Source organism: Aquila chrysaetos, chromosome 15 (assembly GCF_900496995.4).
Source record: "Aquila chrysaetos chrysaetos chromosome 15, bAquChr1.4, whole genome shotgun sequence".
Lineage (NCBI taxonomy): Eukaryota > Metazoa > Chordata > Aves > Accipitriformes > Accipitridae > Aquila > Aquila chrysaetos.
In genome coordinates, this window is record NC_044018.1 from 3,194,585 (window position 1) to 3,208,997 (window position 14,413).

The following is a 14,413-nucleotide window of genomic DNA, read 5'->3' on the forward strand; positions in this document are numbered from 1 at the left end:
AAGGCCACCACTCAACATCCACCTACAAGAGCACCCTTGACACAGCTCCCCAAATTTGACCCACGCTCCATTTCTCAGGCCTCACTGCCTTGATCCGCATTTGCACCGAGGACCATTTATGTGGCCCTCACACTGTGGAGCATCTTAAATGGTGCATCAGCACGACCTGTGAAAGACAGCCTTAAACGTGAACAAAACCCATGCTCCAGGCACTGGCACTCGCTCCGTAAATAGGCAACAGCATTCGTGCTCACCAACACACCAACGGCAAAGCTCTGCCTTAACTTCACTGTAATATCTACATAGGACGTGGCGTTAAAAGGCCATATTCATGAGATGGCAAAAGCAAAATCAAAGCCAACAAAGTGACTTGCTGCCCCTAAAGACACACCATGAAAAGTGAAGGTATGCGTGCCCCGAGTCGGTTTGTTAGAAAGTAATCCACAATTTGTAAAGATAACCACAGATCTTTTTTATTTTAAAAAAAATGGAAGTAGAAAAGTTTGGCTGAAAATATAAAAAAAAAAAATTAAAAAAATAGCACTCGCACAGGAAATGTTTCTGTTTTGAAAACTTTGTCAATAGCTACAGCAATTTAAATCATAAAACAATCATCGTATAAAAACATATTTATTTAAATTAAATATTTTATGCAAACTCATATCTACACTCATTCAAAATGCATAGAGTCACACAAAAAAGATGGAATGTATTAGCTTAAAAACCTGTGAAGTTGTGGGGTTTTTTAAGTATTATTTGCAATTATTATTAATATATGTTTGGGACTGAAACCAGAAAATCATAGCCACGCTACTAACTAATCATTACCAAGTGCCATACAGTAAACACTAAGATTAATCATGTCATATAACTGATTTAAAATAAAGCTTCATCTTTATGAAAAGGAAGAGAACTCGAGCAATACAAAATCCGAGGGGAGGAATAATGGAAGGAATAAATCAATGTACAGCTTTATTACAAGCAATAATATGCCGGAGTTAGAAGAGGCATTGGGCACTGCGGCTCGAAACGTGAAGCATTCGACTTCAAAGGATATTTGATAAAAAAACCTGTCTGCTACATCATCCCCTCCTTGCCAAAACGCTCATCCCAGGACCCGTTCCCAGCCCGGCGGGGAGGGCAGCTCACGCCACCCCTCCTCCGGGAGCTCTTTTGCGGGAAGGCCAAGGGAAAGCCGTGGCGGGGGTGGATGCCGGCCGGATCCTGCCTTCCCAGATCTTACCCTCCTCGGGAACACACAGGCTGAGCGCCCTCGGGGACGGCTGCCCCCCCTGCAGCCCCCCCCCCCCCCAGCCCTTCCATCCCTGGGGCCAGCCCGGCAGCATCCCTGGTGTCCCATCCGTGTCCCGAGGGATGAAGACCCCGACTCGTGGTTTGGGAGCAGGGGGATGGGGGGGTTCAACCAGGCGGGTCCGGTTGGCCGCAGCGACACCGACGCCAGGAGCCAAGAGCAGGACGAAGCACGCTTGCAGACCGTGCGTCCCTTTACCAAAATCTTCCCTGCCCCCCCCCCTCCCCATCCCTTGCCTTTTCCCTTTCCAGGAGGTTTTGCCCTTGCCGGGACTCCAGACCTGCTGTCTGCGGGATGCTGCCGCCCTCCCGACTCCAAAGCAGAGCTGGGGGTGCCCCGAAATGGGGGGGCAGCCTCCCCGTCCTCCCAGGAACATCTCTGCTTTGGAAGAGGGACTTGGCCAAAGGGCTTTGGCGTTGGGAAATCCCCCCCCCCGCCCCGGCCCCGTTGGAAGCAGGGCGCCGGAGGCTTTGCACCGGCGGTGAGCCGACGACCGAAATCCTTTACCTACGCCACCGAGGAGATTCCACGGCCCTCGTGGTTCGGACTCGGTCACCCTGAGGGGCGTTGAGCGATGTCCCCGGGGAGCAACGCCTCGTAATACTGTGTCAGGTCCTTCCTCGGCCGGTCCAGGCGGCCCCGGCCGAGGTTCTAGGAGACGCTGTAGTTATTGTAGTAGGTGGCCGTGGCGTCGGCGAGGACGGAGATGAGGCTGGTCTCGGAGGCGTGGGAGCTGCCAGACGCCGAGACGTGTCCGTTGACCAAGACCCCACCATGGTGGTCACCGTGGCCGGGGTTGTTGAGATATTGGTCGAACTCATTGCGGTCCATCTCCCCCAGGAGCTCAGCTTGGCTCAGCTGGTCCAAGGTGTCAAAGCCGTGGTGGTCGGGTGGTGGGGAGAGCTGGCCCAGGTGGGCATGGAGGCTAGGGGGGTGCAGGGAGGGGAAGGCGGGTGTGTAGTAGCTGGGAGGAGGAGGAGGAGGAGGAAGGGGAGGGCAGCCGGAGGCCGGGGGGATCATGCAGGTGGCCGGCTGCGGCATGGGGCTGAGAGGGTGATGGTTGCACGGGATGGAGCTGCCCGCGTACTCCGGAGAGTAGGTGGCTCCGGCGAGGTGGGAGCGGTGATGCTCGTCGGGGCAGGGCGAGGAGAAGAAGCTCTGCTCGGGGTCTATGGCGTCCAGCGGAGACATCTCCGGGGGGGTGGGCAGCCCGTAGGGGTAGGTGTCCACGCTGGTGCCGCCGCCGCCGCCTGGAGCCTCCCGGTATCCCCGGACGGCCGGCAGCCCCGGGCGAGGGGGGTACTCACCCGACCCCTCTTTCTCCCCCCCGGCCCGGCCGCAGGTCCGCTTCTCCGGCACCGCGTTTTGGTCCCGCGTCAGGCTGCCCAGCAAAAAACCCGGGTCCACCCGCTTGCAGATCCGCTTGACCTGCTTCTTCCGCCGGGGCCGGTATTTGTAGTTGGGGTAGTCTTGCATGTGCTTCACCCGCAGCCGCTCGGCCTCCTCCACGTAGGGACGCTTCTGCGAGAGGCTCAGAGCCTTCCAGGACTTGCCTGAAACGGAGAACGAAACTCCCCTGAGCGCCCGCGGCGGCCGTATCGGGGTGGGGGGGGGAAAGGGGGCTGCCTCCCAAAGCTTGCAGGCACACGACCCGAGGGCAAGCTCCCAATACCCGAGCCGGTGCACGTGGAGGACGCAGCCTGCAAAACCCGCAGGAGGACAGGACGGCAGCGGGAGGGCGAAGAAGGAGGGTATCGAAGCCACCGTAGGTCCACCAACTCCCCCCGTCCCAAACGTCCCAACAGGGCGGGTTCAGGGTTAGCTGAGCCCCACTGCAAATAAATCAGAGCAGATAAACTCCCCCAGCTCCGTGGCCTGATCCTGCAATGCCTCTCCGGGACAGAAAGCGCGGCTGCTGAGCGGGGACGGTCGAAGCCATGCCCGGCTGAGCAGGGGGTCAGGACGTGGCGTCCCTGGACGCATCCCAGCCCGTACCCTGCCGGGACTCGCGCTAGGGCGTACGGAGACCCGGGTGCCGTGACCTCGCTGCTCCCCGTGTGAGCGACCTAAAATGTCCCCGAGATCCAGGACAGAGAAGCAGCACCGGGGCTGGGGGGTTGTATCCCACGGTGAGGCTACCCCAGGCTGTGCCTCAGGGTAGGGGGAGAAATGAGGATACAGATCAAAGCGTTTGATGCCTTCCCATTGCCAAAGAGACAGCAGAAATAACACTAATAAGCTGAGATGCTGCATGGCAAAGCAGCGAGGAGAAAACCCAAACCACCAAAGAAAACACCGCAAAACTGTCCAGGGAAACACAAACTTTGGGTAAGAGGCTGGACAGCAAAGCTGTGTTGCAATTCGGGCAGCTCTTTCTCAGGCTGTCTGGGCTGGTTATTTCTGTTTGCCCTCTCGGTTTCACATAAAAAATGGGGATTGGGAGATGGGGGAAATAGTGGATGGGGAGGGGGGGAAAAAAAAGTATATTTAAAATGGGTTGTGATCCCTGGAAAGAAACAGCAGAAACACCACCCCACCACCCCCGGGCATGCAGTATTGGGGTGGGCTAGTGAGTTTGGGGACAAAGTGGGACAGCAAAGACAGGCCAGGAAAATTTGGGGGTCCCTCCTTGCACTGCATTGGGGGGGTCCCCGGCACAGGTTTTACACCCAAGGGGCGGCAGGGTGTGCACATGGGTGTCTGTCCCCTGGGGTGGGGGACACCATCAGGCTTTGCACCCCATAAGGCAGCCCGGTGGTTGTTACCCCAGCGCGCTGGACCCGGGCGGGCTTTGCACCCTGCAGCGTGGCCCTGTGGGTGCGTGGGTGCCCACCCGCTGCGTGCCAGACCTGCCTGTATCTCGTGGGGTGGCCGGGAGAATGCACGCACCCCCCCAGGGGGCTGCTGCCAGACCCGGGCAGGGCTTACACCCTGTGGAGCGGCAGGGAGGGTGCATGGGTCCCCATCCGGACAGGGTTTGCACCCCCAGGGATCGCGGATGGGTGCATGGGTGCCCACCCCCGGGGTACTGGATCCAGACAGGGCTTGCACCCCATGGGATGGGTGCATGGGTGCCCACCCCCGGGGTACTGGATCCAGACAGGGCTTGCACCCCATGGGATGGGTGCATGGGTGCCCACCCTGGGGTACTGGATCCGGACAGGGTTTGCATCCCGTGGGATGGCCGGGTGGGTGCATGGGTGCCCATCCCGGATTACTGGATCCAGACAGGATTTGCACCCCGTGGGATGGCCGGGTGGGTGCATGGGTGCCCAGCCCGGGGTGCTGGATCCGGACAGGGTTTGCATCCCATGGGATGCCCGGGTGGGTACACGGGTGCCCAGCCCGGGGTGCTGGATCCGGACAGGGTTTGCATCCCATGGGATGCCCGGGTGGGTACACGGGTGCCCAGCCCGGGGTGCTGGATCCGGACAGGGTTCGCCCCCCCCCGCGATGCCCGGGTGGATGCAGGGACACCCTCCCCCGAGTGGCACCCCTCAGCCCCCCATCCCTCCCCTCTCCTCACCGAGCATCTTGCTGAGCTCCGCGTTGTGCAGGTCGGGGTTTTGCACGGCCAGACGCTTCCTCTCGTCCTTCGCCCACACCATGAAAGCGTTCATGGGCCGGCGGATTCGACTTTCGGAGCTTTTTTCCCCAGGAGGACACCGCGGGGGCGGCCCGGGGGGCAGCCCCTCGGTCGGATCCCCCTCCAGCCTCTCCGACCAGGGGTAGGTACTCAGCAACGCAGCCATGACCCGGCTCCTCTTCTTCCCTTCCCCTTCCCCCCCCCCCCCCCCCCCCCAAAACCCCCCAAATTCTCTCCTGCCTTTACCCGCTGCGCTGCCCTCGGGGGTCCCCGCGCAGTCCCAGCCTCCTGCCCCGGCCTCTCCCGTATTTATGAGCTCCTTGGAAAAAAAAAAAAACCTCCTCCAATGACACCGAAGGTACTCGCTGCTCCTCCTTGTTTGCAAACTCCTGAGCCCTGGCCAGGATGGTGCGGGGAGAAAACTTCTCCCCACCCTCTGCCTGGCATCCCCCCCCCCCGCCCGGTGTGTGTGTGGGGGGGCAGCACCCCCCAAATCCCCTCCCCCCCTTTAATTATTATTATTATTTTTTCTTATTTTGCCCACTGAAAGGCTGAAGGGGGGTGAGGAGGGAGCTGGAAATGGCCCTGCTACCCCCCCAAACAGCCCCGGCTGCCCCCCCCCCCCCACACCTCAGCAGCCCTAAAACTTCAAGGTTGGGGGAAATGCAGAGAGAGGAGATGAGGGCACTGAAATTTTTTTTTTTTTTGGGTAGCCTGCAAAGAAAAGGAAAATGAACCCAAAAGGAAGGTCTCCAGAGGGGTGCAAAAGGTGTGTCCCCCCCAGCCCCCTCCCCAGGCTTTGGCAAGCTGCAGCGTGTCTGTTTGAAAGGGGAAATCAAGGCACGGGTCCTACAGGCAAGGTAACCCCCCACCCCCCTGCTTTAACCACTAGTCCAGGCTGTGCTTTGCCACCCCATGTGGGTTTTCACCCAGTTACCCCAAAGGCCCAGGTCCCCTCGTATGGGAGGGAAACTGGGACACAGTGAACCTGCTGGTAGGTGCTTGCCCAGCCTGCTTGGGGTCCTGGGTGATTTTTGCAGGGGATGGGGCTGGGAACAGCCCAGAGGGGCTGCAACATCCCCAGTCGGTCCCCACTACCCATCCCTGGGACATTGGGAGACGAAGGGCCGCTTTGATGCTTTGCGATCTTTTCCTTGCTGCTGCGTTTTATGGAGCGCTGCCCCATCCTGCAAAGCCACCCCAGCCCGGCTGGGATGGAAGCACCACCGTCACGCAACGGTATTTCCCACTAAACCCCAGTTTGGCTCTCACGAGGGCAGGAAAGTCACCCCCGAGAAGCATTCCCCCAGCTAGGACGAAGGATCTCCAAGAAAGCAACGGGATCAAAAATCCCCAGCCGGACGCCCTTGCCCAGCTCATCCCTGCAACCTGCCCCAAGGAATATATTTAGTCGCTGGATTCCTTTATGATTCTGACCCCCTGACATGGGCTGCAGGGCTGCAGCGGCTCCGCTTTGAGTGATTGTGGATTTCCTCTCCGCGCTGCCAGAAAGCCGGCGGGCTGGGGTGCGAGCTGGGAAAGGCATTTCCTTGGGCTGGCCATCGCTGCCCCGTCTAACCCCCAAACAGGGGGGGGAAAAAACCCAGCACGGATCCCAAGCCGGGGTGTTTGTGCAGGTAGGCAGCGATTTACCACGTGCCTGGGTGTTCCTATTGACTCTTGTCAGATTACAAGTGATGGAGAGAGCGGTATGTAAATGTAAGCTACGCGGGTTCAGGATCCGCCTGGGTTTCCTGGTCTCTCGCCCTGTTTCGCACAGGAGCGGGATCGCTGCCATTCTGGTTTCTCGTGGGTTACGGCGATTTGGGGGTCCGGAGAGGTGGAAGGTGCCAACTTCGCTCGCCGCAGAAGCAGCAACTGCCTTGTCTGAGCTTTTCCCCAGGACCGAATTAAAGCCCTGCGGAAGCAACAACATTTTCCAAAGGAACTGATTAAATCTATTAAGCTATTTACAAGTGGGCTTGATCAGAGCTGCGTTATCTGGGAATACAACAGGAAGGCAACTTCTCTTAAATCTAAAAGGCGCAGGAGATTTCCTGGTCTCAGGACAGATTTATAAACCCTTTACACACACACACACGCAGGCCGGCACATAGCACATAGCAACTGCCTTTTATCTGTGTTTTGGAGCCGTACGTGCTGCCGGGGACAGCCCGTGCCGTCCCAGGCTTTACACAGCGGGCTCCGGTTCGCTCCGAAAGTCCCGTCTCACGCCTTGAAGTGCCGGGATGGGGCAGGGAGAGAGGATGCCAAACCCTCCATCCTGCTCCGAACGGGTCTCCTGGGTGCATTTTGCAGGCAGGAGTTGCTGCAGAGGTTGGCAGCAAGAGGTTGGGAAGAGAACCCGTAACATCCTTTTTTTTTTAAATTTCCCTTTACTAGGGGTTGAAGTGCACTTAAAGAGAAACTGCCCGAAGTTGCAAGGTTTTATTTTGAATGTGGCGTTACACCGCTCAGTGTTATTCTTTCACCCTCAGGATGCACAGGGCCTGGATATCATCAGTATTACAAAAATACCACCTCTATACTCGAGGCCCCGGAGGCCAGAGAATTTTAATAGTAGTAGTACAATATATCCCCTCAAGGGAGAAGAAAAGGAACAAACGAATTCCACTGGAGCCCTTTTACACGACATGCGGCAGTGCCTCCATCCTGCGCTGCGTTCCCAAGGTGCGGTGCGAGGATGGGAGGAAAGGTCTTGGGGGAGGAAAAACCACTGAGCAGGGACGGGACCCGCGTCCACCTCCTGCCTCTGATGCCTGAAAGCTCTCGGAGCAACTCACCGGGTTTTCCTGGTCCTCGCTATTCCCTCTGCGTTGTGGGGGTAACATCGTTTGATGTCCCCCAGGTATCGCAGGGTAAACTCACGTGGCTGTACAGAACCCCTCTCCCGAGACGCGTGCTGGGACTCCCGTGCGGTTGCAGGACAAAGAAATACTGCAAAATATTTCTCGTTTGGATTTTCTCCCACGCCGGAAGACGGCACCTTCCTAGGGGCCCCCACGCCACATTTTGAGTGCAAACAATAATAATAATAATAAACGCTTTTTTTTTTCTCCTCCTCTCCTTTAGCACCTGGCATTCTGATTGCATTAGTAAGATGGGTTTCATTCTGCACCCTACCTAAAATGCTGGTTAAACCTGTCCTGTAGGAAGCTCTGCATTACATAAAGACAGCTGGGGCCATGTGAAAATGCCACCTTTTAATTGCGACCGTATCAGGGTAATTAGCAGCAGTCTGGAAAAACTCATCTTTACTTTTTATGCTTACCTTCCCCATTCTGGTGCAATGCTTACCTGTATCTGGGGCACAGGAAGAAGCAGAGCTCTCACAGGGCTTTGAGAGCTGGGAAATTACGGCTAAAAGCTACAAGCTAAAATAGACCGAGCAGACAAAGGGTGGAAGAAAGCTTTGTTCTCCCCATTTTCACGGATGGGGAACAGTGGCAGCAACTCCCGTGGGTCAAGCAGAAAACCCGTGACTGAACCCGGCTTTTGCGTCGTATAGGCGACACCATCCCCGCTCTTTAAAAACATCCCTTTTTGGCGTGGATCCGACATCTGGCATTTTACTCGGCTTGCAAACGGCGGGTCTTATTTTCACCAAGTAACCTCCCCCCCCCCCCCCCCCCCCCCCGCTTCAGAGACATTAAAATGTGTGAGAAAGTGCAAATCCTAAATTAGCTCAATATTCACATGTTCCTTAATTATTGATGAAACTCTCGTCTCCCAAGGGCAGTTTTTGCAGAGCCAGCTGGGGGTTCCCAGCAGAAGAGCCGGCTCTCAGCGGTGCAGCTCCCAGCTGCTCTGCCACCGCGACAGAAGAACCAACCCTGCCCACCGCCTGTCCTCCCCGGGTCCACCAGGCTTTCCCCAGGGACCGCTACTGGGACCATTTATTTGCTAGGAGGAGAAACCAGAGCTTGCCCATTATATGGCCCGCAGCGAAAAACGTAGACAAAAAAAAGATGCTAAAATTTTCAGCACACACACTCATGGTGCGGAATACTTCTGCTCTTACTATTTTTAAACTGCAGCTTTAAGTTATCAAAAAATATATATTGTAGTCCCTTTAGGTTAAAAGGGACTAGCAGAATTTCCCCCTTACACTTTCAAATTTATAAAAATGGACTAAGATAAGAAAAAAGAAGTATCTTTGAGTGACTCAGAAGCAGGATTTAAGTTCTGACCTGCTGAGAAATCAAGCTTCAATTTAGCATTGGAACAATCTTCCCACTTCTGCCACCACAAAAGTTTGTATTTTTACCATATTCACCAGTCCCATTTCACTGAAAGTTTGCTTACTCCTACATGGGATGGGTATGGAGCCTTGGTTATTGTCCGAGTACTCTGTGAGCTCAGATCCTTGACCACTAACACTATGTGGATGCGATTTATAACCCTTTGCATAGCAAACCTCACGCTGCCCGGGAACGAGGAGGAATTAAGCAAAGGGCTGCTTTGGATGCTAGCGATCCTCACGCTGCTCGAGGACACACTATTATAAGATCTTTTTTCCAAGACGGGCACGATGCTATGCAGCGTTTCCAATAGACTGTGTGTGGTTTTCCTCTCTTCTTGGAGCTTCCTTCCTCCTCTTAGTGCTGGCAGGTTTGGAGGTTTCGTGACGTAAATTGTGCCTTTTGAAGGTGGATGCTTCAAGAACTTCAATCTTGTGTGTTTGAACAGGAGAAAATTGGTTAATTACACTGGTGCATTCAGCTAATTTTCTTTGCCGAGAGCCGATTATTTGAAAGAAGTCAGCACCAGAGCTGCCTTTTGCTTAAAGGAAAATTGCATTAATTGAACATGATGCTGAACTGTCCCCAAACGCGTTTCTTAAATTTCACAAAGCAGCTGCATCCCAGATACCATCTAATGGACTGAAATTCACATAGATGTAAAGATAGGCGGTTCTGAAATCTTAATGGGTTGTCCTGAAACTTGTACTTAACAGTGTCATGCATCCATGCTTTAAATTAACCCGGGTTGTTACTACTTCTGCTTTACACCGGTTGTGTGTAAAGCGCTACGGCTAGTACATCTTGGAAAGAAATTCACGGAACGGTGCCTGTTCCACACATCTGGGGTGTCACGCAGCGTGCACCAGTGCAACCTCCCACCCTTGGCTCTAAGGAAGACTCTGCAGAGTCGGACACAGCAAGATCAAACCAGCTGAAGCCCATACAGCTCATGTAGACTTTGCTGCGATGCTGGTAGCAGGACTGCTTTTCCATGGCCTCTACCTTCCAGGATACAGTTTTGTGCTTGCAGGTATTTACAAGCACAAAAGTCAGCATATATATTGCTGTTCACAAAATTGCAATTGCAAATCACGTAGCTTGGCATGTAGCAGCCTTTGCACCGACAGTTAATTTCAAGGCTCAAAGCAAAGACCAACACTATACCTGCGAAGAATGGAAGTAACTCAGGAGAAACCATCATCTCTGTAAGGCTCCCAATGCGAAAAGGAGAATTTTCTTCTGTCACTGGTGACCTGGGATTACTAAAACTGAAAACATTTTAATATCTATGCTATGTGTGCATCATTCTCCATTTGGAAGTGAAAGCAGAGTGGCAACTCTCATTTTGCTTAGCTTCTAGGTAATTTCACTTGGAGGGACATAATTTTGTTCTGCAACGTGTGAGTACAATGGACAAATATGTAACAAAAGACCTAGCTGTTTAGAAGTCTTATTTTCACAGAAATGAAACCAAGTAATTTCTTTGTGCTTACATTCTGCTAATTTCACTATTTGGGTAATGATGTAATTCTTTTTCTTATGCTTTCTAAAAAAGACCTCCTTGCCAAACCAGAGTTTGGTTAAAACTGGACTCACAACCCACTATAAACAAACAAACAAACAAAAAAAAAATAAAATTTATTACTTTGAAACACGTTCCTGCTGTTTCAATCATCCATTTCACTAGACAGTATCTGGTAAGAAGAGCTTTTTGTCAAGTAATGCAAAGTTGGCTGACCACTAACACACACAAAGCAGAGCAGCTAAATGAATTGCTTGTTTCAAATACTTGCCTATTATGGTTTTTTTTCCCCTACAACCCATATTCTGCACATGCTATTTCTCTTTGAGCTTGAAGCACATTAAAATCCCACATTTCCTGGGATAAAGTGAAATTCCCGCTCCTTGTACAAATAGAGAATCTTCTATTTGTAGCTGATATTTCAATCTGAGGCAGATTTAAATCTTAGGTACACTGTACTTAACTGCAGTAACACCATAAATTTAAAAATTTATTCCTGGTTTTATTCTTTCTATAACTAACACTGGAATCTGGCCAAACACTCATAAGAATTAGCACACAGAAACTCATGGAAGTTTAATACAGAGAACAAACAAACAAGCCTAGCAGTATTGGGAGAAGGAAACCCTATTCCTTGACTTGCACCTTTTTAAATTGAAATCCCAGAGAGACTGTAAAGTTTAGCTGCTTAAGAGTTAAAAAAAAAAAAATCATGGGAAACAGTCAGGCTTTTGGCTTCTACTAACAAACAAAAATCCAAACTGATGGTGAACAAGAAATTAGAAGGGCTGCTTTGCAGGGGACCCACAAAACGTAGGATGCTTCAATGTAACATGAAAAATTATTTTGCTGTCTTCTTCCATTGAGGTTATTTTTTTCACCCCAAGCATGGAGCTTACTCACAACTCTACAGCAACCTCATGGTATTAAGTGGTATTTCGTTTAAGGAAGCCAGGGAACAAGCCCAGTCACAGCAGCATCATAATGGCTAATATCTGTACAGCAGCGAAAAGCAAATGCTACAAGGGTTAAAAACTACTGGCATGCCAGGTGAAACACAGAGAAAGGCATCTTGTTCTCCCTTACAATAAGTAAAACTACCGTAATTTTGCTGCAATGAATGAGTATGTCCTGAGGGCAAGAAAGGTGCATTGCAAACCAAGCTATCTTAGAAAGGAAGAGTTCAGCTGCAACTAAAACATGTGAAGCCATGTGGACTGTGTGCTGCAAACTAAGTTTCTTCCATTGGACAATAAAGGCAGCTTAAGGAAATTTTTTCATATTAACATCTGCATCTTGACAACGTTTTTCAAACCACGTTAAGCAACTCAACTGAGCTAAGACAATAAAAAAAACGTATCCATTTTATTCAGCAGAGCAGGCCGATGGGATGTTTTAAATTTACATTGATGAAACACAGCCAGGCCCAAAGTCAAACGAACAGCTAATGGATTTGAATACTGGTCAGCTGCTCTGGATTATGCCATGATAACTGCCTGGCTTTCAGGGTTGTGCTGTCAATTTGCTGTGGCCAAAGCAATATCAGAACCGGACTGCAGGACGGTGAATGCTTCTTCCCATTCCAGCACTTTACTTCCAAGTTCACCCATCTCTTCTGACAGCTCTTAGCTGAGTGAGATTAACATGTCAAAATTCATGCTGAATCTTTAAGATCTCATACAAAACTGCTCATGGTAGTGCCGAGTTCCAGCATTACTTATTTCCAGGTTTACAATTAGAAACAAACTCTAATTTGGTTATAAATCGAAATTGCAAGTTTTCAATGTGTAAATGACAATACTAATACATCTGACCAGCTATGCTTTTAAAATCTATTTGGTCTCCTAATTTCAGAAAAAAACCTTTCTCTATCCAAGACAACTTTTTGAATGCCAGATGCATCACTGAAGGTGCTCTGAATGTTGCCTGGGAACCAAAAATTTTGATACAGTTAATAAAGGCACAGCTCCTTTAGCTTTGTTGCAAAGTTACAATTGCTTGACAATAGTTAACGACTGGCTAGGAAACAAAGGGAGGTATTTTTATTTCATTCTTTAGTACTGACACTCAGCCGTATACCTTTAATTAGAATAAGTATTTTGGGAAGAAACAACATTCATTTTATATGTTAAAAGAGATCAATGAAAAAATTAGACACAACTTTGCAAAAATCAGTTAAAGAATACATACAGCTTTGCAAAACCCCTCCTGTTTCCAGAAGCAGAGCTGGGCTATCACAAGTGAAAACAACAGTGGCTTTAACAAAGGCAGTAGTAGGGTGACTTGGTTTTTTTTTTTCCTGGATTGAGAAAAACACAGTCCGTGTGAAGCAGCAGATAGTAATTCACTGCCTTTCACAGTCTTAACCACAGTGGTTAAAACCAGGCCTGATTTTGCTTGCTGTTACCTGACTTGAATGGAGTTGCACCAGAGCGAACCTGGGCTGAAGGCAGCACAGGGTCTGCTGTGTTAAAACACAGCTCTTGCAAAGCCACCAAGGCGAACCGTCTGCCATACTGGAAGAGGCAAAGCCTAGCTGGTTTTTATCAAGTCTTGCTTTGCAGACATGCAAGCCTTGGCTTTACGCATGGATATGTTTTTAACACGGCACTGAAGCTCGTGTTGGCCTGTCACCATGTTCTCCCTTGAAAAAGCTATGTTTAAACACAGTCTGTGGTTTCAGTCGCAGGTAGAGCAGTGTGCTCCAGTCTGGATTAATACGTGATGTCTGGCTGGTGTGTTTACACAGACCTCTCCTCTAACAGGCTGAAGTTCAAATCACCTCAGAGTCCCAGCCTGACTTAAATGGTTAAACGTGCTTGCAGCGCTTCTTTTTCTTTCTCTGCACTCCTTCGATACACTCATCTGTCTCCTCTTTTTGCCTTTTGTGTTTCTTCTTATGGTGTTTCTTTTGCTTTGCCTCAGAGTCCTTTATGCTGAGATCTTCCCCATCAGATATTCCTGTATAAATTTCTCCATTGCGCATATTTTCATCACAACTAATGCGTTCCCCTTCGTGCTGCTCTTTATGTTTCCTTTTCTTTTTCCCTGAGTGACGTTCATTTAACGGAGCATCCAGTTCCTTTCCATTCAAGCTACCTATCCTAGGTTGTTTCACTTTTAGTTTCTCACAATGCTCTGTACTCTCTGCCTCATCTCTCTTCTGCTTCTTTTTTTTCTTTTTGACTTTTGTTTTCAGTTCTTCTGAAGGCTCCAAAGCTTCATCGGCTGTTGGGCAGGAATTGTCTACCTTTGTTCCTGTCTCATTCTGGGATCCCTTCAGTTTTGCCATGCGCTTGGCAAAATATTCCTGTACAGTGAGAACGCTCTTCACTGTATTGTAACCATCTGCAGGCTCAGATAGCCAGAGGTTTTTCTGCTTCTCTTCCTGAGACTCGGGATTAGTAATGTCCTCCTGCAGGTGAACAAAGAGGAGCAGGAGTTAGAGTCAGAAATAATGGCTTTAAACAAAAGGTTGTTTTTTTGCACACTAATAAAAAAATACTAAAAAACAATATGGTGCTTTGAAAATTTAACTGTAAAAGCATAGACTTGGGCAGAAGTGAGAGGCAGCCCTTAATGCAAAAAGCAGCATAAGTTTAGGGAGAAGAGGTCGCAGTATGGAAGGCAGCAAGAAAATACAGAACAAGACAATTCTCTGTTGCTTTGAATTTCTTACTGTTTACCTGCTCCTGTGCAACTCATGCAGATTATGTATAATACTATCA

At 50.6% G+C, this 14,413-nt stretch overlaps 2 protein-coding genes across 2 annotated transcripts in view; both read right to left on the reverse strand.

The window, feature by feature from the left end:
* Positions 1-614: 614 nt before the first annotated feature.
* On the reverse strand, positions 615-5,105 carry SOX7 (SRY-box transcription factor 7). The gene is made up of 2 exons (XM_030037945.2): positions 4,839-5,105; positions 615-2,865 (listed from the first exon to the last, which is right to left on the reverse strand). The coding sequence occupies exons 1-2, from the start codon at positions 5,062-5,064 to the stop codon at positions 1,964-1,966; spliced, it is 1,128 nt and encodes a 375-aa protein (XP_029893805.1). The 5' UTR covers positions 5,065-5,105; the 3' UTR covers positions 615-1,963.
* A 6,930-nt stretch (positions 5,106-12,035) lies between these two features.
* Positions 12,036-14,413, reverse strand: part of PINX1 (PIN2 (TERF1) interacting telomerase inhibitor 1) — a 61,661-nt gene continuing 59,283 nt past the window's right edge. The window contains exon 7 of the mRNA XM_030037679.2: positions 12,036-14,100. Coding sequence (XP_029893539.1) covers positions 13,495-14,100 — 606 coding nt within the window. The 3' untranslated portion in view covers positions 12,036-13,494. The remainder of the gene's footprint in view (positions 14,101-14,413) is intronic.